The 27,729-nt window shown below is 45.5% G+C and overlaps 4 protein-coding genes, 1 long non-coding RNA gene and 1 other non-coding gene across 7 annotated transcripts; 1 reads left to right on the top strand and 5 right to left on the bottom strand.

Annotated features, from left to right (window-relative positions):
* Positions 1-4: 4 nt before the first annotated feature.
* On the bottom strand, positions 5-3,250 carry LOC133155262 (gastrula zinc finger protein XlCGF57.1-like). Its single transcript, XM_061280439.1, has 3 exons — positions 3,110-3,250; positions 2,284-2,396; positions 5-2,139 (listed from the first exon to the last, which is right to left on the bottom strand). The coding sequence occupies exons 2-3, from the start codon at positions 2,387-2,389 to the stop codon at positions 443-445; spliced, it is 1,803 nt and encodes a 600-aa protein (XP_061136423.1). The 5' UTR covers positions 2,390-2,396; positions 3,110-3,250; the 3' UTR covers positions 5-442.
* Positions 3,251-3,634: 384 nt separating this feature from the next.
* On the top strand, positions 3,635-7,352 carry LOC133156086 (uncharacterized). Its single transcript, XR_009714780.1, has 5 exons — positions 3,635-4,153; positions 4,542-4,753; positions 4,836-4,990; positions 5,863-6,256; positions 6,850-7,352. It is a non-coding gene; the product is annotated as an uncharacterized LOC133156086 (long non-coding RNA).
* On the bottom strand, positions 3,774-3,860 carry trnastop-uca (transfer RNA opal suppressor (anticodon UCA)). The gene has a single exon. It is a non-coding gene; the product is annotated as a tRNA-Sec (tRNA).
* On the bottom strand, positions 4,195-7,806 carry LOC133156085 (proton-coupled zinc antiporter SLC30A1). Its single transcript, XM_061281849.1, has 5 exons — positions 7,606-7,806; positions 6,808-7,305; positions 5,839-6,254; positions 4,848-5,035; positions 4,195-4,735 (listed from the first exon to the last, which is right to left on the bottom strand). Exons 2-5 carry the CDS (start codon positions 7,301-7,303, stop codon positions 4,543-4,545), a joined length of 1,293 nt encoding a protein of 430 aa, XP_061137833.1. The 5' UTR covers positions 7,304-7,305; positions 7,606-7,806; the 3' UTR covers positions 4,195-4,542.
* A 1,713-nt stretch (positions 7,807-9,519) lies between these two features.
* Positions 9,520-25,201, bottom strand: ppp1r37 (protein phosphatase 1, regulatory subunit 37). Of its 2 annotated transcripts, XM_061280801.1 has the most exons (14): positions 24,794-25,201; positions 23,727-24,446; positions 18,135-18,232; positions 16,112-16,157; positions 15,875-15,975; positions 15,015-15,134; positions 14,181-14,331; positions 13,950-14,105; positions 13,473-13,585; positions 12,614-12,755; positions 12,358-12,524; positions 10,928-12,134; positions 10,746-10,836; positions 9,520-10,630 (listed from the first exon to the last, which is right to left on the bottom strand). In XM_061280801.1, the coding sequence occupies exons 2-13, from the start codon at positions 24,415-24,417 to the stop codon at positions 10,760-10,762; spliced, it is 3,069 nt and encodes a 1,022-aa protein (XP_061136785.1). In that variant the 5' UTR covers positions 24,418-24,446; positions 24,794-25,201; the 3' UTR covers positions 9,520-10,630; positions 10,746-10,759. The 2 variants fall into 2 exon arrangements, with proteins under 2 accessions (XP_061136785.1, XP_061136786.1); XM_061280802.1 differs by having other exon boundaries at positions 10,755-10,836; positions 23,727-25,201.
* A 969-nt stretch (positions 25,202-26,170) lies between these two features.
* Positions 26,171-26,587, bottom strand: LOC133155660 (histone H2A-like). Its single transcript, XM_061281146.1, has one exon. It carries the CDS (start codon positions 26,585-26,587, stop codon positions 26,171-26,173), a length of 417 nt encoding a protein of 138 aa, XP_061137130.1.
* Positions 26,588-27,729: the final 1,142 nt, after the last annotated feature.

Genomic DNA, 27,729 nt, shown 5'->3' with positions numbered 1-27,729 from the left:
AAAGTACGTTCTTCAAAAATGATTTTAATGTCTTCAAAATCATTCAAATGATCTAGCACAGTTAAATATCAAAGTATTAAATGTTCGAAATGTCCCCCTTCAACATTGCAACGTCACACAAACTTAAGAGCTGAACTCTGTAGTTATACTGTCAAGTCAGGGTTGGTTGGGTTTTAAGGTTGGGTCTGAAACCAGGAAGGAGGTGGTTAGGGTTTGTAGTTTGGGTTGTGGGTTTATGAAAGGGCTGATGCATAAACTCATAAAGTCTGCTCAAATAGAAGCTGAGAACTTCATGGATCATTGCTCATCCCTCCAAAACACTCAGAATTCTTAATAGAGACTCTTTGGCAACTGACTGAGCAGGCAACAGGTTTCTCTCCAGTGTGGGCTCCTGCGTGCCTGATTAAGCTTACCCTGAGAGACTGTTTGGCCGAACTGAGCATTAAAAAGGTTTCTCGCCAGTGTGGAGTCTTGCATGCTTTTTTAAGTGATGCTTATGACTGAATTTTTGGCCACAAACTGAGCATGAAAAAGGTTTCTCGCCAGTGTGGATTCTTGTATGACTGTTTAAGTTTGTCTTTATAGAGAACTTTTGGCCACAAACTGAGCATGAAAAAGGTTTCTCACCAGTGTGGATTCTTGTGTGTATATTTAAACTTTGCCTACAGGAGAACTTTTGGCCACAAACTGAGCATGAAAAAGGTTTCTCGCCAGTGTGGATTCTTGTGTGCATATTTAAACTTCCCCTCCGAGAGAACCTTTGGCCACAAACTGAGCATGAAAAAGGTTTCTCACCAGTGTGGGTTAATGTGTGTGAATTTAAATATCCCCTCCGAGAGAACCTTTGGCCACAAATTGAGCATGAAAAAGGTTTCTCACCAGTGTGGGTTCTTGTGTGCATATTTAAACTTCCCCTGTGAGAGAACCTTTGGCCACAAACTGAGCATGAAAAAGGTTTCTCACCAGTGTGGATTCTTGTATGAATTTTTAAAGATCCACTCAGAGAGAATTTCTGGCCACAAACTGAGCATGAAAAAGGTTTCTCGCCAGTGTGGGTTCTTGTGTGCGTATTCAAATGCCACGCCGTGTGGCATTTTTGGCCACAAACTGAACATGAAAAAGGTATCTCGCCAGTGTGGATTCTTGTGTGCATATTTAAACTTCCCCTGTGAAAGAATTTCTGGCCACAAACTGAGCATGAAAAAGGTTTCTCGACAGTGTGGATTCTTGTGTGCATATTTAAACTTCGCATCTGAAAGAATTTTTGGCCACAAACTGAGCATGAAAAAGGTTTCTCGCCAATGTGGATTCTTGTGTGCTTTTTTAAATTTCCCCTCTCAGAGAAATTTTGGCCACAAACTGAGCACGAAAAAGGTTTCTCGCCAGTGTGGGTTAATGTGTGTGAATTTAAATGTCCCCTCCGAGAGAACTTTTGGCCACAAACTGAGCATGAAAAAGGTTTCTCGCCAGTGTGGATTCTTGTGTGCATATTTAAATGTACCCTCTGAGAGAACTTTTGGCCACAAACTGAGCATGAAAAAGGTTTCTCGCCAGTGTGGGTTAATGTGTGCGTGTTTAAATGTCCCCTCTGAGAGAACTTTTTGCCACAATCTGAACAGGAAAAGTTTTTCTTTCCTGTGTGCATTCTCATGTGTTGTATCAAACTACTGGTATGAGCAAAACAAATTCCATAGTGAGAACATTGCCTGTGTTTGTTTTGAGAGTCATCATCATCATCAGCAGGAACATGTGAAAACACGTCATCACTATCTGATGGTGGAGCTTCTTGTGATCCCCCACAGTGGTCTCCATCACCTTCTCTGGTCATATGTGGACTTGAGCTGCAGCTTGGAGGCTCCGCCCCTTTGCTCACCTCACGTTGAGCCTCATCTAAACGCTTCACAAGTACACCAGTCAATGGCATCTCGCAGGTATCTTCCTCCTCCTTTTTGACGTCGCCGGAGTCCTCTCCGTCCTCTTTCTGACAAGGCCGCTCCGGCTCTTCCTCCTCTTTAATAGTGCAAAGAAACTTCTGCTCCATTTGTTCATTGAAGTGGTGGACCTCTTTGCCCACATCTTCCTCTTTAATGCGAGTGCGGTCCGGCTCCTCCTGCTTAGGACAAATAGCTTCACTGATGTCTGCAAAACCGGACAAACACATATTAACAATGAAAGTCACAGTTGAAGAGAAACTGGCAAAAAAAACGATACAGGGGCTTTTTCAATCGGCATATCACACATGATTTCGATAGAGTTCATAATAGAGACTAGACGTGTGCTCACCTGCTCTGCGCAACACAACATAAGGCTGCAGCCAAAGATGTTCCAGTCGTCGACGACTGCAGTCCTTTTCTTTCACGTACTTTGCTGCTGTGGTCGTTGCAGACATTTTCCCACTGCAATCACAAAACGGCTTCAATGACGTTTGGCTAACAAAAGTGTCAGCTATTTGTTGAAGTAATTGACAGGCGCAAATCATGGTCAGGTTAGACAAACTTATATTATTTTTTCATGTTCATATGTGTGTAAATCTTCTTATTTCATATAGAATCGATCTTTATTGTCATTGTGACATGTACAACGACATTTATATAAACAGGACTGCTTAATCAGCACACAGAGCTGTGTAACCTTCCAATACAGATAGATACCAAATGGTCAGGTGACCATACCAAGTAGTCAGAGATTTGCCTTATAAGGAAATCCTTTGATTTCGCGCCTTTTCCGGACAGTACAAAACCTTCTTACCTGGAAGGTGGGGGTTGTTGTTTGGTCTGCTAGATTGCCACGTGTACCGACCGCCATTACACAACCCAAGATCTTGCCAATAAAAATTTGTTTCTCTTTCTCAACGACGGACATCTCAAACATCACGCAATAGGCGTCGACTTCGACTTGTTTTGTTTACAACGTGAACTTAAAGCGACCCAATACACAAAAGTAGAGTGCATGATTCAACATTCGTCGAGGGTAATAAAGCTAAATAGCATAACGTTAGCACTGTGCTAGCTACCACGCTAATGAAAGCGACCCGCACTTCTATACAGCAACCAAGCAGTACTACAAATAACGTTGCATATGATCACTTAGGTGAATCGTCGCAACTTACCTCTTTCGTCGTTGCAGTTGTCGTGTAACTAATGTTACTGATCCAGCACATACGTTGCGTGTTTATCGGATGCAGCCGAATGGAAGGCGACGCGCTTCTGTTTGAGGATTTCAACCACGCACGGTTTACTTCCTGCAACGTAATGATGATGTCATTTGAGTGAGCTCCCGGACGCCCTCTAGCGGAAGACACTGGGACGTTTTTATGTTGTTGACCAAGCAAAGTTGGAGGCGAATTCCACTCACGTAATTGGCTGTACTTTGCAAATATATGTCCCACTCGTACCTGCATAGATGATTTGTAAACTGTCACCCTTAATGCAATAGTTTTAGGAAAATGTTTTTATTCCACTGCCGATGACAAGAAAAGCGGAGGGTTTCAAGAGTGTTGTAGACGTAATAGCAATAAATTAAATTCATATAGGGGCCCTGCTCCTTTAAAACGCACCTTTTGAAGGAAGACGGTGTCTCGTAACTTTGCGTTGTTGACAATTTAAGTCAACTTTTATTTTGAAGGGCGAGAACGTATCTTGTAAGACGGGAAGTAATCGATGGTTGCTTGCCACCATCATTGTTGCTAGTTAGCAGCAAACATTAAAACCACCAGCGGTACTAATGAATCTAACCAATCAACCAACCATGCTTCTAAAGTAATCCCGCATCTTCGCCCGAAAGGTGGAATCGAACCACTCTGCCGCTAGGCAGCTACAGGTTTGAAGCCTGCACCCCGGACCACCGAGGGTCATCCGGGCGAAAGACCGAGTCGCCAGCCACTATCATATAGCACAAATATGTACTACTCTTTCTTAGTGACGGTTTCGTGGTATTGTCATCGGGTATTGTCACCCAGTGTCATATTTTAGTTTATGAATAGTAATAATTACGAAATATTGGTCTATATGGACTGATTGTAACTAGCGCAGCACGATGCTTTCAAAACCATGCTAAAAGGAACAACATCAGGTATGCCAAGTTTATGCAAAATAGCTACGTATTGATTGGCTGTGCCGGAGCGAAAAGGCGCAGAGAGATGCCGTCATAACAGGTAACCTTGTACGAATTTCTGTTTGCCCATGTGAGAGAAATAAAATATCTGTGAAGGATTTGTTTATTTAGTCTAATAGAACTAAGACATTAAAACGTGTTTAAAATAAAAACAATAAAAAAATAAAAGAAGAAAATGAGTACATTCACCCAATAATTTTGCTTGTGTCTCTGAGGTTTCTGATTCCTCCACAGTCTCTTTGCTATAGCCTACTTTGTCTTTCAAAAATAAATCACACTCAAAAGACCAATCAGGCAACCCACCTTGCTATTTTGATGTTCATCAGAGATGGTTTGTGCTTAATACCTTCCAGAGGTTTTTTTCTCATGAATGTCTTGTTACAAACACACCTTCTGACTCTCTTGTTTTAATACTTTTTCCATTACAGGCTAAGGTGGGAGAGGGCAGCACATGTGGGCGTCGCAGATCTTATCACAAGCCAATCTGCATGCTGGCCCCGGACCTGGGCACGTTGGATCCTTGGGTAGGGCAGAAGAGGGAGCAAACTCTGGTTGCACTGTGCAGCAGCTCACCCCGACACTCTGCAGGACCTTGGTGACCCCTGACATGAGATCAGCACACCTGAATATGTCAGTGAAAGTGAGTTTTAGTACAATTTTTAAAAAAAGTTCTGCATTTGAATCATCATCTTTTAGATTTTAAGATGTCCATAACATTTCAGAAGCGGGGGTACCTGTGTACAGGAAAGTCAGCGTGACAGAGCACGTGGACTGAGGCCACCAAACACGAATCGGATAACTCCCAGATGTGAAGCTCATGCAACTCCTCCACTCCCGGCACGATCCCGATCCGCTTCCTCACGTCCGATAGACTCAGGTACGGAGGCGCGGCCTGCATCAGCAGCAGCCCGTACCTGTGCATCTGAGGAGGGCTACACATAAATGCCACACACGCAGTAACTTGATCTTTACGTGAAACAAAAAAAACACAGTCATGACACAATTAATTAAATAGAACTTTAAAAAATGAACAGTTTATGTCACGTTACAAAAATTGAATGGCCACTGTGTTGCTCTTTCGGGTGTGCAAACTTTGGCCACCTGGGGGCAGTATAATACAGACTGTTCATTGCTATGGCTCAATTCTCAGCTAATCAGACAGCCCTCATATTACCGTATTTTCCGCCCTATAAGGCGCACCTAAAAACCTAAAATTTTCTCAAAAACCAACAGTGCGCCTTATAGTCCGGTGCGCCTTATATATGGACCAAATTCCTAAATTCAAACTGGCCCGAAGTATTGTGTCATGAAATCAATCATAAGTGGCCCGCTGAAGACTATGAATCATGACTCAAAAAGACTATGGATCATTATTTTATGATTATAAAGTCATTTGTTCCGTCTGAAGTTGAAATAAAAAAGATAAAATGGAGAATGATTTGATTTGGATTAAAAATCTGACATGATGCATTAATGGTGCGCCTTATAGTCCGGTGCGCCTTATATAAGGATAAAGTTTTAAAATTGGCCATTCATTGAAGGTGCGCCTTATAGTCCGGAGCGCCTTATAGGCCGGAAAATACGGTAATCGTTTTTCTCAGAGGGCAAAGAATTATATATGACTGAGTTCTGTCACATTCTATCCTTCAAAGCATTTTTAAGATCCGGTTTTCCAAATCTTTGTTCGTGCACTTGTTTTTTGTGGTTGGATTTTTATGTTCATACCTGCGGCACGGCACCGCCCACCAGGATGATGGCAGCCAAAACGGCCAGGCCGGGATCCAGGTACACCAAGAGGCCGCAGCCCCCCGGAGAATGCCGGAAGTCAGGGCCTACCAGCAGCATCGCTAAACTATTAACCAGGACTAGCACTGACGTGGACAGACCCTGCACTACCATCACCACAGAAGCAGGACACAGAGTCAGCCGCTGCCTCACGTCCCGAGTGACTTCTTCTCCCAACTTTGGCTCCCCTGTCGTCTTCTCAGCAGCCACGCCTCCTCCCGCCGAGGTCACCGGGTTGCACGGGACAAGACCCCGGTTGTGAAGCGAGCGTGCAGTGGTCCCGCTCTGATCTCCACTGGCTTCACACGGGCCTCGCTCGGCCTCGTCTGCGCCTTCGGAGCCCTCCTGAGACATGGCTGTGAGAGAGAATGCAAAATAAACAAAACAATGTGCTCCACTTCAAAGTTAAATCCTCACCTGGATATACACTACATTGTGTATCAAAATAAGAGCCCACCTGAACAATCACTGTGTGTACTTCAAAGTACACACGTGTATTGAATTTTTAGAACCCTCTAGTTACTATTCAAGAATGAAAAAGCGCACTATATACGGGATATACACTACCGTTCAAAAGTTTGGGGTCACCCAAACAATTTTGTGACCCCAAACTTTTGAACGGTACTGTATATATTTATTTAGATAATTATTTATAGATTATATATATAATCTTCTGTGTAAAAATTCGTATAATATATATGTATACTTATATTCATAGATTATATATAATCTTATACAAATATAAAATATAATTTATAATATTTAATTCATAATATTTTATTATAATAATATTTACACTGCCGTTCAAAAGTTTGGGGTCACCCAAACAATTTTGTGACCCCAAACGGTAGTGTAAATACTCTTCATATTGACGTCAAAAGTCAACAGGGGTCAAATTGGACGTGTTACCTATGTGGTTGACTTCAATGTAACACTCGTGTTCTCTTCCAGCCTGGGCCCCGGCCCCCCGCCGCCTCCAGGTCGTCACGAGCACCACAACGTTGTGCAGCAAACCGAGCACGCCGGCCGCCGCCAGCAGCCAGGGCTGCTCCACAGGGTGCATCCCCACAGATTGGTGGCTGACAATTTCCAACAAGCAGGACACGCACAAGGAGACAAGGAGCAGGGCGGAGACGAAGACCCCCACCGGCCGCCTCCTGCCGTCAGGGTAGGACGCGGCGTACGGCGGAACCCCGGCGAGGTCGGTCGTCTCTGAGGACAGCCTTGAAGGAGAAGGACTCGCTGCGTTTTGAGGCTGAGGAAGAGCCATGTGACCGAGGACAAAGAGCGTGTGGAAGCCATCCACCAGCAAGATGAAGGACCTGCACAGCTGACCGCTGATCAGTTTCAGAACCAGCACCAGGATGGTGATGACCAGCAGGCAGTATTGTGACAGCTTCTTCATGTCTGCACTCAAAGGCGTCGTCAATAAAATGAAATAAATACAATCAGAATGAATGTAGAAGAATGAAAAGGTTTATGCATCATGATTTAATGCTGCAATCCAATTCAGCGTGCTGCTCCTCTTTATGTTCATAATAATCTATTCGATTTACATGACACTTTTCTGGACACTCAAAACGTTGTGCTTGTTTAAAAAAAACAAAAAAAAAACTAAATTCAGCATCATGGTGTAGTTTCAGTCATTCTTGACGAATGGAAATACATTCATCAGAACTATCTTCAAAATGGAAACATCATAATTACCTGCGAGGAAGCGGACACGGGTCTAAGCAGGCAAAAGAGAAGAGCTGGTGGAAGGACCCTCGTGTACACCAATCCAAAAGGTTTCATTCATTGTGTGCAACATATCCACACTCCTCCTCCTTCACCACCTTAACTCCCGCCTCTTCCTCTTCCACTCTTCTAATCCCTGCCATGTGAGATGGAGAGAGGGAGGCGCAATCATCTGCCCTCCCATCTATCTCTATCTATTTATCTATTTAACTATTCATGTATTTCTCTCTCTCTCTCTCTCTCTCTCTCTCTCTCTCTCTCTCTCTCTCTCTCTCTCTCTCTCTCTCTCTCTCTCTCTCTCTCTCTCTCTCTCTCTCTCTCTCTCTCTCTCTCTCTCTCTATCTATCTATTTATCTATCTAACTATTTATGTATTTATCTAAGTATTTATCTATTTATCTATGTATTTCTCTATCTATGTATTTCTCTCTCTCTCTCTCTCTCTCTCTCTCTCTCTCTCTCTCTCTCTCTCTCTCTCTCTCTCTCTCTCTATCTCTCTGTCTGTCTCTGTCTCTCTCTCTCTCTCTCTCTCTCCCCTCTCTCCCTCTCTCTCTCTCTAATCTATCCAGGGTTTTGACAAATTTTAAAAACTAATATTATGACCTCTAAATTCTAATATAGGAATGTATTAGGACGGGAAGCCTGGTGAGCCCAGCCAAATTTCCCCAACGCACCCAGCTTGGTGGCGTTGTGGTGAATTGTCTTTGTTGCTCCGCTGGTCTCCAAAAAAACACTTGGTGGAAGATGGCCGGCTCAGAGAAGGAACACTTCAGTGCCACACGGCTGATTGGGAAAAGATTTTATTCAACCTGGTCACGGACAACTGGCCCTTCTATATTCTAAGTAGCTATACATCACTGAAACTTAAACCTCCCTGTCCAGCACAAATAACCTTTGCGTAATCCCACCCGGCCTTTTAGGGCAACATACAGAGAGGCATGGAGGGCAAAATTTATAACAGCGTGATGCTAGTGAACCCTGATGTAATCCCCATTGTGTTGTATGATTACATAATCACATCATAAGGTGCAGGGAACTTCTTTTTGGAGGGGGCTAGTGAGTTAAAAAAAAAGTATTCCTCTGCTGTTCCCAGGAATGACGTGGCAGCTTTCCTTTCCGTCCAGTGGGCTGCGAATCAACAGGTCCAATGGAGTTTGACACCGTGGATAAATCCCCACTGGCTGCCAGCACATTCCTGAAGTACAACTAAGCCCACCCGGAGACCCGGCGAGGACACTTTTGAACACTCCCACACCCCCCTGGAGGGAAGCACGGGACGAGGAGCAAGGATGGCCGATCTGCACCCCCCTTTTCCCACATCAATTGTGGTATATACATGAACTCTCAGTAATTATTACAACTTTACAAAGTATCAGTCAAGAATTTACACACCATGGGCAAAAAATATATATATACTACCCACGACCAAGAAGTGGACATCCCTGCAAAATTGATGACATGACAAGAGGCCAAGAACAACAATGAAGGAGCTGCAGGAATTTCTGGCAAGTGCTGGCCGTTTAGTAAATGTGAATAAATGTACGAGTTGAGCTGGTCAAGTTAACGCTCACGATAACAGAAAATGCTCTATCTTGGTCGCAAGAACATGACAGGGGTGTGTAGACTTTTGATATCCAGTTTTTAGCATGGGCATTCTCATGATAAAACGTATAGCGGATGGATATTGATCATAATTGTTGGATTAATTTAGATATTTGAATGTTTGATTACAAATTTTCTCATGGTTTGATTTATTGTTATAGCATGGCATAAAAATAAACAATTCTGAGGATGTAGCACATTAGAGATTTTAGTTTAATTAGTTATACGTTAGTCCTCTCAAAAGCCCCATACCCTAGAAATGTAAATAAATCAAATCGAGTGGTCGAGTCATTACATGCATTTATTTGAGTGGAACAAATTTCGCCATACATATCTTTGTGATTACCAGCACAGTTCTGAATTAAGTTAACCATTTATTAAAAAGGTCTAAAAATTAAAGCATTTACAAACAGTGGGGTGCAAAACGGAGAAGCGGCCTGATTTAGGGGGGGACTCCCATGACTCGGCGAGCAGCAGCGTGAAGGAACGGCGCCCTCTGGCGGCCACCCGGCGTCGACGACACCACCACGTGACATGTCGCTTCTCGGTGACGTGACTCGGTTTGTCAGGAATGCACCCCGACTGCTACTGAACAAGTCAACCACTCCAAACTTGCGCTTCCCCTCCCAAAATGTCAAATAAAATAAACAACCTAAATATTTGCTCTATGGAAAGGGTGGGGTTTAAAAACAAATCAAGAAGGGGGTGGGGGTGGGGTTGGATAAATCCAAAAACTCATCAAATAAATACAAATGATTTGTCAAAGGTGCAAAAAAAAATCCCCCAAAGAGTGAAAGGGGGTGAAGATGAGATGTTCTATTGATTCGAGCAACCCGTGAAGCAAGCAGTGGAGGTTGTTGCTTCAGGTTTGCTTTGTGTTGATTCCTGAGGGGCCAAAGTAGAAATGACAAAAACGGGGAAGCGGGGGTCACTTAGGCGGAGGTCCCTTCAAAATTGGAACGATGGATGAGGAGGACAGAAAAAAAAAAAACTCTCGATGGTCACCGGGTACAGTGCTGTGACATTAAAGCCGGCTGGTGCCCTCAGCCGGCTCCACAATTATTATTTGTGTGTCGGGGAAGCTTACGGTCTACCGTTAAAAACCTTCCCGAAGACACACGCACACCTGGATTGGTCTTTGGTTAGTGTTTTTTTTTTTTTTTTTACTTCCTACTCCCGGCTGTCCCTGGTTGCCGTGGAAAGAATCACAAATGTAGTGATGACAGACAGCAAGGTTACTTTGTCTTTGTCCTCCTCACACGCACACGCTTCGGTGGTTGATGTAGTGACGTCACGTTGACTTTTGAGTGTCTGTTGATTCCCTACGGAACCCGTTGAGCTCATTCGAGTGTTTTTGACTCTTGTGTTCTCGACTCCTGTTGTCCTCACAGGACCTGTGGAAGACAGACAGGAAGTTAGCTGAGAATGCGGAGAGGAAGCTAATTGGTGGGTGGGCGGGGTTGTAAAAAAAAAGTTACAAAATGTAAAAAAATGAAAAGATTTGGCTACCGGTCAAACCTTCTTCAGGGCGCCTCTCTTCCAGTGTCCAAACTGGCTTCGAGAAGCAGCTCCTCCAGGTCTTGTGTGCAGCTCGCACTCACTGCGTAGCCAACAACAAAACACACACATGAAATATTCATCCATGCATTTGTGTATCGGGTATCGCAGCTCATAGACGCGCACACACACACCGTGTTCCATGACACAGCTGCCGGGTTTGGGGCCGTCGGTGTCGAGGAGGTGGAGGGAGAATTCGGGTTTCAGGCCGTTGGGCAAAAGCGAAGCGGCCGCTTCCGGCTCGCCCTGGTCGGCGGAGGCCTCCGTTTCGGCTTGGACGGATGTCGGTTGGTCGGCGGGAACGGGCTGTGCTACTTCCTGTCCGTCTGGCTCAGCTTTCTGACGTTCCCCTTCCGGTTTTGGACCGGGGCTGTCGTCCTCAGTCACAGTCGGGGGGCTGGGGTTCACCTCTTTTGCCTCGTCCTGGCGCTCTTGCGTTAATTGGTCCGGCGTGGGTGTGGATGTCTGCATTTCCTCTTTGGCGTCTCCGCTCGAGGCTTCCGGCGACGCCGCTCCGCTTTCCTCCACAGCGGGAGCTTCTTTCAGCTCCTCACAGGGGGTCTGGGGTGGGGGGGCTTCAGGCTGAGCGGACGAAGGCGAAGCTGGTGCTTGTTGACTCGTCGATGGCGCTTCTAAAGTGTTGCCAATGACATCGCGGTCGTGGGTGCGCTTCAGCGTCGTGTCGTCGTGGACCTCCTCCTGCGTGGGCTGGATTTGCTTGGCGGTGGCTGAGCTTGTTTCTAAGGTCCTCTTTGACGCCCCGTCGGTGTGGCCGGCAGCAGCCTGAGGTTCAGGCGGGCTCTCAACCCGAGTCACCATGAAAATCTTGTGACCTCGCCCGGGACTGGAGACTGATATGCAGCGGCCCGGCGAGGGAGGCGTGCCCAAAGGAACGGGGCTGTTGGTGACGGTGATTCCTGAAATGGTGGGCGGCGGGGGCACGTGTGAGGAACTCGATGCGGGCGCTACCACTTCAGTTTGAGGGGGAGTCGGACTTTGGACCGCTTTTGGCCCGGACGAGGCTTTCGCGATCACTTCTTCCTCATCTTCAGTGTCGGAGTCAGAGTCCAGGTTGATCGGCGGAACGCTCACCTCGGCGCTCGCCTCCGACCCGCCGCTCGGCTGCTCTTGGCTTTCCGTTTTATCCTCTGGGCTCCCGTCGTTGCTGTCCTCGCCTTCTTCTTCTGGCGTTCCGTCCTCGGTGGCGATTTCGGCCATGGATACCGACTGCCTCATCATCTGCTCTGTTTCCTCCTTCTCTTTGGCGAGGATGAAGTTCCTCTTGCAGCCGTTCTGGATTTCGCCCAGCAGGGCACGCTGGGTCTCGATGAAGCTCTTCACCTGCACCACAAGAACCGTGCGAAGACTCAAGCTCAAGTTCACAATTTCACGCTTTGGTGAATGAAATACAGTGTACATTTTTGGATTATTAGAATCATGATTCAATTCAGGACCTTTCTACTTCCCATGGGAACCCTGTCTCACATTCATTTGAATAAAAATAATTCATGACTATTTTACGCAATATTTCATCTTTCCACACATGAATAATTGACTTGCTCACAGTTTCTTTCTTGGGCTCCCGGTCCAGGTCGAGACGTAGCAGAGAGGTGTTGACTTTCAAGGCGAGCGACAGAGCCATCAGTCCGCCGGTCTTGATCTCATTTTCCCGCAGATCCAGACGCAGCAGCCTCGGGCTCTCGGCGATAAATTCGGCTACCGCCACCGCTCCTGCGGTGGACAAGGCGGAAAAATAAGCGCCGGGGTGAAAAACGCACTCAAAAAAAATTGTTCAAGCGGAAACGGCCGGAATTGATCACCTTCACAGGACACTTTAGTGGAGGCGAGGCCCAGTCTGAGCACAGAGCGGTTGGCGATCAGTCCGTCTTTCAGCTTGTGGACGCCCTCGTTGCCCACTGAGTTATGGCCCAGGTTGAGCGTCTCCAGACTCTGGGTGCAAGGCTGAACAATTTGGGGTAAAAACAAAACAAATCCAATTGTGTTTTTTTTTTTTTGGCCATTCATTACTGTGACTGGAATTTAATATGTGATTATTTTTTTCAAGCTCTTCCCATGCATTTATTTGTCATTTTAGTATACGTAGCCTTCAAGACTTTTGAAAGATTAATGTAGGAGGCGACAGAGGTATATTGAGAGCCACAGGAAGTATCGGCTATAAAAGTTGGAGAACCGCTGCTGCGATAGAGTAAAGTGTGACATTTCAATCCAAACATGCGTTGGTTCCAATCAATGCCACCCGCCGAGTGTGAAAAGGACAAACCCACCAGAACGGAGTTTGTGCTGCTCTGACAAGCTGGCAGTCAGTAATGTCTAAATGGGGAACCGCAAACAATGAGCTCCTTATTGGTCGGCAATCAATGTGACGAGGACGTCATGACTCATCAAAACAAACAGATGAATTTCCTTTTCAGTCATTCGGCCCGGCCACGGAATCAGATGTGAACATTTAATGCAGTATACTCCAGTCATGCTTTTGGAAGGGAATTAAGTCTAGGATTAGGGTGTATTGAAATACATCCATTGTATTTTTATTATTATTAATTTATTATTATCATTTTTAAATTACTTATGAATTAATTTGGATACATTTTTTTGACCCACAAGGACCATTTATGGAGACTATTGTCTTGTTGTCATCGTGTGTGTGTGTGTGTGTACCAGTGCAGCTGCGAGGTAGCCCATGCCGTTGTGCGTCAGCTGGTTGTTCCATAGCACCAATGTGACGAGGCCTTTCCTCTGCTCTTTTAGTCCTTCACACACGTAGGCCAAACCTGTGACGACAACGCCCACGCCAGCAAAAGTCAGTCCATCTGTGTCCCCCGCCCAAGCCGGCAAAATGTCAATACGTTATGACTAATGAGCGCCGGACAAAAATGAGGAATGAGTCCAAATAGGAGCATTTCCCGTTAAAAAATAACTCTGAGTCGTTCCACTCACAAGGCTAAAATGATATCATTGTATTCATCGGCCACGACTCAATCAAGTCTCGAGCGGAGAGATATTTCGGTGTTCTGAGCACCTGTTACATAAACGGAGATGAAATAAACGCGTGGGCGCGAGAGACTCGGAAGCCGATGAGCTCGCGAGTCCCTTTAGCGGTCGCACGAATCAAAACACGAGGGGCCGCTCGAGTACCCGAGTCCAGGATGTGGTTGTTGCGCAGGTCCAGAATCTGAATGTTGTAGTTGAACTTGAGCAGGTTGCCGAGCTGGGCCGAATCCTGCAGGCCGTTGAGCTTGTTGTCGGCCAGGTACAACTCCCGCAGGTTCATGTTCATCTTCAAGGCCGTTGCTGAAAAGGCGTCACGGAGAAAACCAAATGAATTCCTTCCTGGGACGCGCTCGGCGCCGTTCCTTTGCCTCATACCGAGCATCATGAGCGGTCTGCCGGACAGGCCGGCGTTTTCCAGGTGCAGCACCGCCAGGCTGCCGCTGATCCGGAGCGCCCGAGCCACGAAGGGGGCCGAGTGGTCCAGCAGGGGCGTGTTTCTGGCATCCAGATACTGCAGAGAGCTCGTCTGATGGTGGCGGAGAAAAAAAAAAAAAAAATCGGGTAGCATGATAAGTGAGACTCTGCATTTACTCATGTCTCCCTTAAAGGATTTAAAAACTAGAAGAAGAGAAACCAATTGGCTTTTATTTGTCAAAGAGATTAAGTGAGGCTCAGCGGCTATTATTAGAGGACGGACCACTATTTGAGACAAGGCAAGGTTTGCGGTTTTAAGGAAACCAAACAAAAGCCTTCCTTCCCTATGGCTGCTTTGATGCAATGTAATGAATAAATCCTATCCTACATGGAAACCGAGACAATGACGGCCTTGAGTCATCTATCACATTCAGTCGCCTGCAAACGTCCTTGTTGCTGTGAGCCGATGTGTCACAATGTCACACTGACGCAAGGCCATATTGCCTTTAATACTCACCGCGCATTCCGTCAATCCGCTTAAACGTCAGATTTGAATAGAATCTTAGCAAGGGCTGAATGTTTGATGCGCTTGCATTGGATCCCGTGAGTTGACACCTTGTCATGTCAGACGGGAAACGAAAGCTCTCCCGGGAGGATTACTTCATTACAATACACTTACGGTGACGAGTGAGCCTCCCTGGTGTGGTCATAATCGCGCGAGGATTTTAGCTCCGCCGAACAATACGAATCATTTCATGACTGCATCGTTACAAACCGAATTCCAAGTGATCTCACCTTCCTCATCATGTGAGCGGCGGCTTGCCACCCCCGCGTGCCGATGTGCTTGTTGAAGGAGATGTTGAGGTGCGTGGCCGACTCGTAGTACTCGATCATGTCGAACAGAGCTGAGGCGCCCTGAGAAACAAAAATAAACAAATGTCAACAACTGCGCTACGGGTGACTTATGCTGAATAAGGTTTTGTGCCATGATATCGTTTCCAATTGCAGAACGAGGAATAAAAGAAAAGTAAATGAGACACGATAGCTCAGTGGGGTCAAATGACATCATCGCACGTCTCGGTGTGTTCCGTCGGGATACTATTGGCTACTGGCTGCGTTTATCTTCGGGGGCGGCTGAAAGTGAGTCACATGCAGTTCTAAAGAAGTCCACCCCGTCGGCTTTTGAGAAAAGCCTTTGAAAAATGGAAGACATCAAGCCGTACGTCAACACGCCCTTATCGCACCATCCTCTTATTCCTTTCAGCTTCTCATTTCACTCGCGCTCGACCATCTCAGGCTGAGCCGCTGTTATTCCCGTGACTCATTCCCGTTAGGCCTACGTTGGGCCGGCCCATCTGCTGCCTCCGCTTGGGTGTCTGCGTTTACTTGCAGGAGGAAGAGGAGAAGTTGCGAGAGAAGCAGAAGAAAACAGCAAGCCGTAATTAGAGTGAGCCAGCGCAACCGCGGTCTGGTTGCGAGCACGACTTGAGTCTGCGACTCGAAATAAACCTCACAATGTGTATATGTGTCGTCTTGTGACGGGATTTGTCCCTCGGGTCGGCGCTATGGAGCCTGCCCGAGCCCCGAGGGGGTCTGTGGTGTAATTGGAAATCCCGTGACGCCCCCCACAAATCTTCAAACGGATTTCTTCTTACATCTTCATCTAAATTGGTCTGCTCCAGGTTGATCACTTTAAACTGGACTCTCTTTAAAACTTCTTCCAGGGACTCGCACGCCTTGTAGTCCAACTTTTCACCTGTGCACAAAGAAAGAAGACCGACGTGTTACATTAAACACACCCAAAAGTCAAATATTATAAGCTTGTATTGTGTAGGATGTTGTCAAACATCTTGATCTAAATTTATAACATCTTTTTTTTTCTTTGTGCTTACCTTTTAGATCCAAGCATTCATTTCGCTGGGTCAGGTCTATAAGTTCCTGCATTCAAAAAAAGAAAAAAAAGAAAAAAAACATTAGCGCAAGCGAGACACAACACTTCCTTATGAAATCACAGATTGCGTTGCACATTTCGAAACATCTCCACACCGCACAAACCACGAAGAAGAAAAAAAACAACGTCCTCTTATGTAATCTGAGGTAGACATTTGCTTGATAAATCAAGCGCTTTCCTCTTTTGTGTGTTTCTTTGCAATCTGCTAGTTGTGAGAGATGAGCAGCGCACACACACACACACACACACACACACACACACACATCAAACAAAACTGTACATTTTTTTGCCTCATGCTCTGCTCATACACTCGCCCACGCAAACACTGCCCTCGAAACTATGTGCCAGCAAATAGTTGGCTCTCCATCCCCATTCAACATGAACTCCGAGACCTCTGCCCTCGTGCCACACCGCCGGTAATTATCTGAACCTGCCTGGACGTGACCCCCTTCGCATGACTCATCGAGTCTTGATAAAGTCATCTGACATGACGCAACGTACGTATATCCGACAGCGTATAAGAGGTCATGAATAGAGAAAGAAGATTATTTTCCTAATCACATGTCTCCACGCCCGTCACATGATAGAAGAGCACAAGCTAGTACAATCGGGTGAATAAAATAAATAAATAAATCAAATATTTGGAGAGCTGAGATGGTAAGATAGAAGAGCCAACTCCTTCCAAGACAAAAAAAAAAGATGCTCCATTTAAGTTGCAATATTGAAACCTCCCCGGGGAGTTCCACTGTCTGGCACACATGACAAAACCATCTTTTTGTTTTGTTTGAATTCTTGTTAACAAGGTCCAAAGACTGTGACGGTGGCAGTTGCATTGGCGAAGGCATTCATCATGCAGCTGCTAAACAGCCATCTTTTACAAACCGGGAGGGCATCTGGCAAACTGGCGTGCTCTTAATAGAGACCGCATTTAGCGGGGAAGGGGCAGGGTCAACCAAAGTCTTCCTGCAAAAACCCGACAACGGACAAACTCGCATGTTTGACATGGCTGCTTACTGAAACGATGACTCGGCAGCAAAAAAACAGCCAAACATCACAAATATGACTAAATGTGACTTCTTCCTACTCATTTATTTTTAGTCCTCTTTATCCGACCAATCAATCAATTAAAAAAAATCCAATCAAATAACAAAACAAAGGGAATGGATTTCTCAGAATACGACAAGGAAGAAATGACGGAAAGGGGCCGGTGATATGGTCCGCCATAGTGGGTCAGTGGAAATGTACCCAGACCATAAAGTGAAGGCTTGAGCATCAGCTTAGCAGCGTGATGTGTTTTTCCTCAAGTAGCTGTGACGTTAACTCTCGGCTGACCGGGCGTGCTGGCTGGCTGGGGGGGATTCCTTTGTTGAGTCTCTTGACCTAACGCTAGCCATCGAAAAACTCCTTCTTCAATTGCGGGCCGCTGAACTATATGGACTTTGTAAGTAAGGCAAAAAAAGTGCAAGGGATTCAAACCCATGCGCTAATTCACATACAAAGGCGATCGTCGCCGCGCTGGATTTGACCGAGGGATTACGGGACACATGACTGCTGGCCTAACCCACACGACGAGGCTGCAAAAGAAAACATGAGACTACAAAAATGAGCCTTTGTGCCTTATTTAAGAGGGAGAAAAAAAAAAATCCTGGATTTCCTAGAAGCCAAAGTAGCATCGGATTCTTCTGGTAGGGGCTGTAACAATTTTGAGTGAGGGAGGGGGTCAAGTTTGATGTGGTTCTTCTGCGCGTGGACTCGAGTGATGCTAACACGGTGAGCCGTTGCTAGCTTGAGGATAGCAGACTCAGCAGGAACCCAGACTGCAGTAAATTGCAGTCGGGTACATCAAATTAGAGAACAAATGGAACCGGGTCTGGATCAGAGTTCAGCTGGCTGGGGGGGTGATTCCATTTAATGTGTCATGTGTTTTATCTTTACACAACCGTGTGTGGGTGTGTGTGTCTCACCTGAATCTGTTTGAGCACTTTGGGAATGGGTTTACAGTTGAGCTTGAGGCAGGCCTGCTTATACGAAGACAGGATGTCGTCCACCGTCGCATTCTGAGCTGCGAAAGCACAATGGGAGAGCGTTTACGTTTTGTTGACGCTGCGGCGCCGAGGGGACTTTCCCCAAATTCTCCACCATGCAAAATATAGACGTATCAAATGAGCAGTTGTTGGAGACGTAGATCTGTCAGATCTTGTGAAACCTCAACGCAGTTTCACATCAATTGCGGCATACTTGAAGACGTGTGCATTCGATGTCTCACTCGAAGAGCAGCTTGGCTCATCTTATAAATCCTGCACGATCATCTTTACAAAGTTTCGATGAACAAGTGCCCAATAAGCGCTGAGCACTAACTAATTAACGTAATGTTAATTTCCCCGTTGTGGGATGAATAAAGTTCCATCATCAATTACAGTCAGAGTGTTCCAGAACTTGCTCGGGTATTTTGATAAATATAGAGAGGAGTGTCGGTACGACTCTGTCGAGGCATGAATATTAGGACAGGAATGGAGTGTGGAGGAGGAGGGGTGACAAGAGTTTAATTGCATCACTTTTTTTCGTTCCTCGGTAGTTTTGAGAGTTGTGTTCCGATTGTGGCAGATAAAATTTGGCGGGATCAGGTGACTTGTAAACGTTCAAACCTGGCGCTCTGATTTCAGCGGACGTGACGGAGAGAACAGAAAAGACTGCAATGTGGTGAAATCACACACACACACACACAAAAAAAGGACGTTTGTGGTTAGCGCCGACGCGCGTGCCCGCGGTTTGTAGGTCAGGTCAACTTTCAGCGGAAGGCGGCATTCTCCAGCGTCTCGCCAAGGTGCGACTCCGTCTGCATCGACTCATCAATTAATCAACTGGAGATACACTTGAAAGATTCTTTTTTCTAATTCCACACTGCTCAGAGTATTTGACGTGTGCAGCCTTGCAAGTTTTGAACGGTACAGGGTGTCCCCTTCCAGCGAACACCGAGTCCTTGGAATAGAGCGATTCCGGAGGGAAGGTGGAGTTTGCCTGCTGGTGGTCTCACGCCATTCCACACACACACACTCGAGTCTTTGATTTCAGGAGAGCGTAACGGCTTGGCAGGGAACTTTCCAAACCTTGCGAAGGGTCGGGAAGATCTTAGTCGGCTAGAAAGAGTCAAGAGATGGCCAAGAGCGTTAACTCGTTCACCGCCAACCCTGTTCATATCTTTGACGTCGATAGCCGTCAATGGCAGCGAACGGGTTAAATTTCTTCTCCCGTCTTTTGTTTTTCATCACTTCCTCCTGTGCTGCCGGGACATGCCGGGAGGGAGTGGTGACTGGGAGGAGGGGGAAATGGCAGCTCCAAAACATCTTTGAAAAGCATGCTCGGAGGAAGCGGAGGTGGCCACGGAAAACAAAAAGGTCGAGATGCTGACGGTGCCTAAGTTAGGCGGTTTGTCTCGGTTAGGCAGCCTAACCGAGACAAACCGCAATCCCAGTTTAAGAGGCTTAAACTGGGGGTCAGCGGAGGTCTGAAGATAAATCTGCTGAAAGGAAGGCAGCATCGATTCATTTTTATTTTTTTTTAACTCGCGGGATTGCTGAGTCAGCAAGGTGACCAAAAGTCTCTAAATCCAGTCGGACAGTTGTCCTGGTATCCTTGTGCGCATCCCCCACCTGTGTTTGAATTTCACACCTTTCAAATCTGTTTGTGGACTACTTCAACCTTTGCACTTTCGAAAGGTACAATAAAAGCCTCGATGGAGCCTAACGGGTCACGGTTGCCGTGTCAACCGTTTGACCACCACTCGAGGACATCCGTGTCCATAGCATGTGGGATCATATCATCCTTAGAATGAAGGAATAGGCCTTTCAATAAAACCACTTGCCTCACCTACAAGCCGTTGACCTGGTTTATATTCAACCGCCCACTAAACAAACTCCGGGTTAGTCACAATTAGCAAACAACCGTCTGGCACCATTAGCTTGAAGGAAAGAATGATTTATCCGTAAAGACGCGGTCGCCGCGCATTGATTACTTCCTAAGTCTCTCGAGTCGATAGCCTGTAAAGTGTTTTGGTCGTCCGATGGACGAGATTGCAAACGGAGCGCTTCCAGACACTGGAATGCAAACAGCTTATGATAATCCACTCCGTCTCAGATATGAACTCACCGGCCACAACATTAAGGCACGTTTCGACTGAGTGCCACGCTTCCATTCATCTTGCCAAGGTTAATAGAGTGTATACATATCGTTTTTCTTAGAAAAATGGAGAGTGGCGAACCCAACCGGGGTCCTCATGTGAGCGACAATCTTATTCCCCGTACGCTCGAGGGCAGAGAGGAATTTGCCATGTTAATGATTTGGAAGTCCTAAGACTGAATATCGTAATTTTCGGACTATAAATCGCGTTTTTTTCCATAGTTTTTGACTTATACTCAGGAGCGACTTATATACATATATATGTTTTTTTTTCACTTTTTTGGGCCTTTTATGGCTGGTGCGACTTATACTCCGGTGCGACTTATAGTCCGAAAATTACGGTAATAGCGTTTTGTGTTCATGATTTTCATCACTTTTTGAAAATTGCAGACGAAGGAGACGGTCACGGCAGTATTCATTTTTCTTATCATAGGATAATAATAATAATAATAAGCCGACTTTCCCGAGGCGCCGTTGTGAGGTTATTTTAAATAAAGTTTTATGTTTAATTTGACGGTTTACTTTGACAGGGAGCGGCAGTAAACAGCTGGAAGGAAGCCTCTGAATCTTTTTCCTGCTTTTCTTTTGCTTGCCGTAAAGTTTGCGCTAACATCATCGGGCTAACGTATCTCAATTTGTTGCTCACAAGTTTGACTCGGTCATGTGACGGCTCGTACTTCAAAAAGTCACGTAGCCCAATAAGCTCGGCGAAAAGTTCTATACCGCTGTTAAAATCGACTTGTATCAAACCTCTTTCTGTCCATCAAAACGGAGTCAAAGTCATTTTTTTTCGTGTTACTGTTGTAAATACAGCAGGCGTAAACAAACACTTTGTCGTGCGTGAAGACCTAACTGACATTTTTGTGTGTGCGGGGAAACCTGAGCCTTCGGCAAACACTGCTGTTAGGCCAATCGGCCTTTAAAGGTCACTGAACGTTGAACATTCAAATGCTGCATCACGGGAAGTGGATCATCTTCCCAAATCGGACAGAGGCGAAAACTTTGGGAGCCATCTTAAACGATGCGAGTTTCGATTCCGCCAGCTTCAAGTGAAAACTGCCTCCGAGCGACGATTGACATCAGCTGCCGCTCGACATGCCCGTGGCAGTTTTCAAAATAGACGCCCCGCTCCCAGTCTGCGGCGGCGCTCCCGGGACACCAGGGCAACGTCATTCACACTTGACAGCTGACTGTTTGGACAGAGGTGGGTGGTTGAGGGGGGGGGGCAGAACTCAGGCTCTGATTCTGGGAGCTCAAACTCGTCTGGACAGAACTCAGACAAAATGCCGTTGCAAAAATTTAAACAGGCGCATTCCAAAAAAAAGTGACTAAAAAAAAAAAGAGAGCAGCAGAAGTCGAATCGATATAAAACGAATTATTTTCCCATTAATAAGCGAAACGGAGCGTTCGTCGAGTTTGACGAAATCAACAAACAACACCATAAGTACCACTCGGAAATCCACAAAACATCATCAATCCTCCAAATACAAAACCCAAACTGGTGAGTGGGACCAGATGGTACCATGAAGGGTACAAAAGGGTTCTATTTTTAAATGAAGGGGGTATTTAATGTGCAAAGCGCGCTCGCGTGGAGTGTTAAAATAATATTTTTGTCGGCCCACGGAGCAGGTCCACGAGTGGGAGAACAAGGAATTCCTGTTTGACGAGCGGGCACAATGGCCTGCCTGCACATAATTGAGTACGAGATAAGAAATCACTGCTCGACACATAAAATAATAATAATAAAAAAACGTTTTCGGTTGGAAATTCGACTCTCATTTCCTTCCTTTTGATTACACAAACTGGGTCAATGGAACACTCAAAGGTTATCGTTGCACAACCAAAAGCGCAGTTTAATGATTGTTGGTTACGCCGAAAAAAATTCGATTCTATCCTTTGTAGAATGACCTGAACCGACCCGTAACGCTATAACCATGTGTCACTAGGACCAGGATAATAGAACCACTAATAACCCGACAAAAGGCGACAAAGCACTCTCATGAGACGAGTACATTATTGTATTGGGGATGCAACAGGGCTCTGTTTTAGGTACACTCGGAATGAGACAATTTTACGATTCACTTTGCATTGACGTGTTTTTGCAGGGTTCAACATGAACGGCGGCCCGGTGGCCTGGGGCTACCGCGCTGCCGTGAAGCAGAACACGAGTACAAAATATAGCCAACCCTGGCCCAAAACGTTATCCGCACCGTCCCACCTCGAGTAATCACGTGGATGCCAGAGCACAAGTGTTGCTTCTGTTAGCTGACTTTTTCGTTCGGTCTGTGTGGATTTTCAGTCAGGGCGATCCTGCCAAAACGGAGAGCCCCGACGGCGAATTGGAAACACGATCCTAGCAGGCCGACCATTGTTCCTCCTGACTCCAGGTTCAGGCAGCAAGTCACGATACCTCCCAGCCAGTCATTCATTTGCCACTGCAATCTAGAGTTGCACTTCTAGAGTTGCCTGGTGAACATTTACACGAGCTATTTATTCAGCTCTGAACAGTGACTCACTTTGTGGTCGGGGGGGGGGGGGAAGAAAAAAAAAAAAAAAAGCTCCTGGCATTTTGATCGCAAGCCCAATTCATAGTTTGTTTCTATGATTTGGTTGTGCGATGGTTTGAAACGAACTAATGCCTTAACTCCAAAACTACACTGGGCTTAACATTCCGCTCGACTGAGCTGCTCAAGTGACAAACACGCCTCGCTGTGAGCCAGCAAACAAGCGGCACCATTACAGCTGTGCCATGTCCGGCATCAACTTCCTGGACTCGTGTAAATACAACGTAAAAATGAGATCGGCCCACTTTACAGTGCTTGTCTCGTTCTTGTTTAATTTCAACCATCTTCTCCTTCAGTTTCAATCCATGTTCATTTCAGCCAAACTTGTAATGCTCAAGGTTCTGGATGTGTCTTTTTAGGCGCAGCGGTTGGACTCGGTAGCTCCGGAAATTGTGACTAACCGTTTTGTCACGCAGGTTTTTTTTTTTTTATAATTAAAGACTTGAACTTGTGTTTTTAAAAGGGGTGAGGACTTGGCATATTCCATATTCCATAGAGCGGAGCGGACCCAGTAAACAGGAAGGCACATATTTTAGCGTCCTAACTTTTGTTCAAATAACAGAGATTTTTTTTTTTAATCTAATAATGCGATTCTATCACGATTTTGGAAATTTTTTTTACTTTCATACTAACGAGCCAAAGTGTTGGATTCAATTGGTCTCATGTCATTTTTGTGGGATGAAAATCTCGGCGGCCCAAGAAGCATGTTCATGCAGGTACACCGAACAGCTATGATGATAGATGATAAAGATCATCTTCACACTTAAGACGCACACACATTTTCACACGCGCACGCACACAGTGTGTATTAATTACCATGTCTCCAGGGGTCCTTTGGTTCCACAGCTCCAGAAACAATGTCGTCATCGGACGGAAACGTCACCCTCTTGCCACTCGGTTTGTGTTTATCGTTCTCTTCCTCCACCGTGGGGTACAGCACGGCGCGGTCGGCGCCGGACGACTCGTCTGGACGCTGAGCGTCCGACCGGCTTTCGGCCTCGCTGCCGACTGGACCGGAAGTGTCTGAAATATCACCTGGCGGCGACCCGACAGCGGTCGGCTCGGCCTCCAGCACGCCGCTCTCGTCCAAGCTCAGGTCCACACCCATGTCCATCTCCCCGCCATCGTCATCTTCTGCCGGGTCGTTCAACTTTACGGGTTCAGTGTCCTTCGGGTCCTTCATTTGATCCGCAGCAGCGTTGTCCTTGTGGTCCCCGTTATTAGGAAAGAACGAGTCAGTCGGGTTCGGCGACCCGGTGCGGTCAGCGCTTAGTCTATTCCCATTGACCTCATCGATTTCCAGCGTGTCCTTCACCTTGCAGTTGTCCCCTTCGGCCACCTGAAGGTTGTCGGTGAGCTGAGGCATGCTTTCGACACTTTGCCTGTCGGCGTCGACGATCAGCTCAGAGATGCGGACCCCATCCGTGCCAAAGGTACGATGCTCATCGTCCATGCTCGTTTTGGTCTTGACATTGCACAGATCGAGACGCTGCTCTTCGATATTCATGTCCAGTTAAACTCAAAAAGTCTCTCGCTCTGGATGGACAAATGAACAGGCTGTAAAAATCTGAAGTGGACGTTCTAATTAATGCTAATTAGAGGGCTAGTGTAGAGGTCATCAATAATGCCTGGGTGACATGTGCAATTGCAATTACAGTTAAGAAGCAACTTTATGACACTAAATGGGAACGGGTGGACATGGACAGCAGTAATAGTGGACCGGCAGTTTGTCAGTCCGAACCGAACATTCGGAAAGTTAGCTTTTCTTTTTTCCTACAGTAACAATCTTATACATTTGGAAGTGGGCGATGGGAACTGCTGTTAGCTAGCGTGCTACAGTTGATGCCCCGCAATGACATCTAGGCCCGCGTACCCTCGCATACCTGCCGCATCACGTAACACCTCGAAGTCCATTATTTAGGCCGTACGGAAAGTAATCGTGGCGGTCGTCTCACTTCGGAACACACGGCTCACACATCCCAGCGCCCCCGAACGCCACTGGCGGCTGGCTGGAAAAGAAACAGGCGTCACACCGACACACAACGAGTCCTCCTCGGCATGTCTCCTCCGTGGGGTTAAGTTCCGTTCCGACAAGACACCTGCCCTCGCTCCGAACGTGCCTTGTCTTTTTCGAGGATGGTTTCGATCCAGTAGCCGGATAAGGTGGTGGAAAGTACACCGAGTTGGACGTGGGTTTTCCTCCGACGCGAGCATTCGCAGGGAGAGCAAGCTAGCTCGTGAAAGTCCAACAACCGTTTGTTGTTCACACGTGTGACGTCAGCGCGTCGTACCACCCCGGTTGCGTTCAACAGCAGCACCGTTTACTAGTGTTGCAAAAAATCTCCCCGGGAACGTGCAGAGGTGCACAAAAGATACTTACATGGTGTAAAAATGAAGCGTTTTTAATGACTAAATCGGACATAATCTTTTTTTTTCGTCCTGCCAATTTCAGTACGTACAGTATATAATATATATATTTAGTTTTCCACAAAATTTTACAATGCTGTAAAACAAAACAAAAAATATTAACCCCCCACATTTTGCAATAAAAAAAAGTTTTTTTTTAAAACTCCGAATGCTCTAACAGTTTGGAATCGTGTGTGCGTGTGTGTGTGTGTGTGTGTAGGGGGGGTAATTTGCGCTCTATGGCGCTATCTTGTGGCTCAATGTTTTGGACAGTCATATTTTTTCAATGTTTCAACATATTGAATGTTTAGCATTTTAAGCAAAAAACTCAGGATTTCCAGTACTGTACTGAATAAAAACACCTTTTGTTAAAAATGTCAAGACAGATTGTGTAAAGAGCATATAGCAGATATATTTTTTAAAATGAAGCAATTTAATAACGCTCAACTTAAAAAGGATACAACTTTTATTCACCAGCCTCTGAAAGAATATTCATGAATTGTGATTTCCTAATAAACTTCCCCCTAGATATTTTCATGTTTAAGGGGGGGGAAATAAAGCCCAAAAATTAAAACAATCAACCAGCAGGTGGTAGCACAGACCTCCACATTAATCCCCAGTCAAATTTTAATAATTTTTCAAAAATATTTTACACTACACTTGCGGCAATACACCACACTGAGGTTCTCTTTAAAAGTTTGCAGGTCATCTCTCCAACGGCTTTTGTGTAAAATACAATCAACAAAGTAGCATTGAGGTCATTTTGTATATCGTACATGCATCGAGAAATTTAGCACTCAATAAGTCTTATTTAAGAAAATACCTTTATTAAATAAACTCTACAAAAATGCCAATTAAAAGTCTTGCGACTGAACATCATCAGAAGTCTTTTCCGCTTGGGTGGGCTTGGTCTTTTTGGGAAGAAGCGCCGCATTGATATTGGGGATCACACCGCCTTCCGAAAAGGTCACGCCAGCCAGAAGCCCATTGAACTCCTCGTCATTCTTCACAGCCAGCAGGATATGGCGAGGAGAGATGCGCTTCTTCTTATTGTGCCGGCTAGCGTTGCCTGCCAGCTCCAGGATCTCAGCGCAGAGATACTCCAAGACGGCAGCGAGATAGACGGGTGCCCCGCTGCCCACGCGTTCGGCGTAGTTGCCCTTCTTCAGCAACCTGTGGATGCGGCCTACTGGGAAGACGAGGCCGGCCCGAACAGATCTGGAAACCGCGGCTCTGGTCTTTGGGGCAACTTTCTTTCCACGGCCAGACATGTTCGGGCGCCGTGGGGATTCTGTCCAGAAATCAGTGACAAATCAGTTTTTGATTCATGGTCCTGAAGAGTAACTCAAAACTTTGGAACATTTGGGTAAACTTTACTAACCTTCACAGGTACAACTCAATGTTAAATCTAAAACTGTCCGATAAGTCAGTGTTTCAGCATTTTCTGTTTTCCAACAGGAGAGGATGAAAGAAAATTGAAAGTAGGTGATGTGGGAATCAAATACTATAAATTTCCTAGTTCAGTTACAAGTGGGAAAAAAATGGGCAACTTTCCAAAACTACACCTACCAATTGCTGAACATCACATTACCTTTGCAAGCTTTTAGTTTAGTTTATCCACGCAATATCCAAGACATACAACATAATACAACAAACACTATCACGCAGCCGGATGGGTGAAAGGTCACCCCAAGCAAGTTTTCAGGCAGGGCTCTAAAGATAGACAACTGAAGTCACAAAAGACACATTTACTGCTACCTACCTCACCAGGTAGCTCCAAAATAGACAAGCCCTTGAAATTTGCCTTCAGCAACCTGCTTTTATTCCAGGGCAACGGCCACATGCTGATTGACCACACCTGGCACTTGCTCATTGTCAATCTAGAGAACGCTCAGAAAAGAAAAAAAAAATCCTAAACCCTTGGATTATTTATTTATTTATTTATTTATTTATTTATTTATTTATTTATTTATTTATTTATTTATTTATTTATTTATTTATTTAATTTATTTAATTTATTTATTTATTTATTTATTTATTTATTTATTTATTTATTTATTTATTTATTTATTTATTTATTTATTTATTTATTTATTTACTTATTTCTTTATCTTTCATTTGAGTTTATTATTATTCATTTTATTATTATCACTATTATTATTATTGAGTTTTATTTAGATGGATTTCAAGCTGTCAAAAGACGCTAAAGATAAGAAGAGTTTCTTTTAAAAGCTGCACGCTTCCTCGCATCCAATCTGTTCAAGGACGCCCGCCCTACTGGGGAAGGTCCTCGCTTCATTTGTCTTCCGGCTACTCTGTGATTGGCCCTTTGCCATCTTTTTAAATTAATAAAGCACAGTCCAAATGTCTCTCTGTGTTCCCCGTGTCTCATTGTCGCACTCGATGGGCGGAG

The sequence above is a fragment of the Syngnathus typhle genome, linkage group LG6 (genome assembly GCF_033458585.1).
Source record: "Syngnathus typhle isolate RoL2023-S1 ecotype Sweden linkage group LG6, RoL_Styp_1.0, whole genome shotgun sequence".
Lineage (NCBI taxonomy): Eukaryota > Metazoa > Chordata > Actinopteri > Syngnathiformes > Syngnathidae > Syngnathus > Syngnathus typhle.
Note: the sequence above shows the minus strand (reverse complement) of the source record. Positions and strands in the feature narration are given on the sequence as shown.

Bases quoted from the DNA above. Each gene is read 5' to 3' on its own strand.
- LOC133155262 (XM_061280439.1), bottom strand. From the start codon at position 2,389: ATGTCTGCAACGACCACAGCAGCAAAGTACGTGAAAGAAAAGGACTGC. The intron at 2,140-2,283 runs GTGAGCACACGT...CCGGTTTTGCAG, and splicing joins TGTTGTGTTGCGCAGAGCAG to ACATCAGTGAAGCTATTTGT.
- LOC133156085 (XM_061281849.1), bottom strand. From the start codon at position 7,303: ATGAAGAAGCTGTCACAATACTGCCTGCTGGTCATCACCATCCTGGTG. The intron at 6,255-6,807 runs GTAACACGTCCA...TCTCTCTCACAG, and splicing joins CATTGAAGTCAACCACATAG to CCATGTCTCAGGAGGGCTCC. The intron at 5,036-5,838 runs GTATGAACATAA...AGCCCTCCTCAG, and splicing joins TGGGCGGTGCCGTGCCGCAG to ATGCACAGGTACGGGCTGCT.
- ppp1r37 (XM_061280802.1), bottom strand. From the start codon at position 24,417: ATGAATATCGAAGAGCAGCGTCTCGATCTGTGCAATGTCAAGACCAAA. The intron at 16,158-18,134 runs GTGAGACACACA...TTTTGAATGCAG, and splicing joins AAGTGCTCAAACAGATTCAG to GAACTTATAGACCTGACCCA. The intron at 12,756-13,472 runs GTACACACACAC...CAAATTGTTCAG, and splicing joins GCTACCTCGCAGCTGCACTG to CCTTGCACCCAGAGTCTGGA.
- LOC133155660 (XM_061281146.1), bottom strand. From the start codon at position 26,587: ATGTCTGGCCGTGGAAAGAAAGTTGCCCCAAAGACCAGAGCCGCGGTT.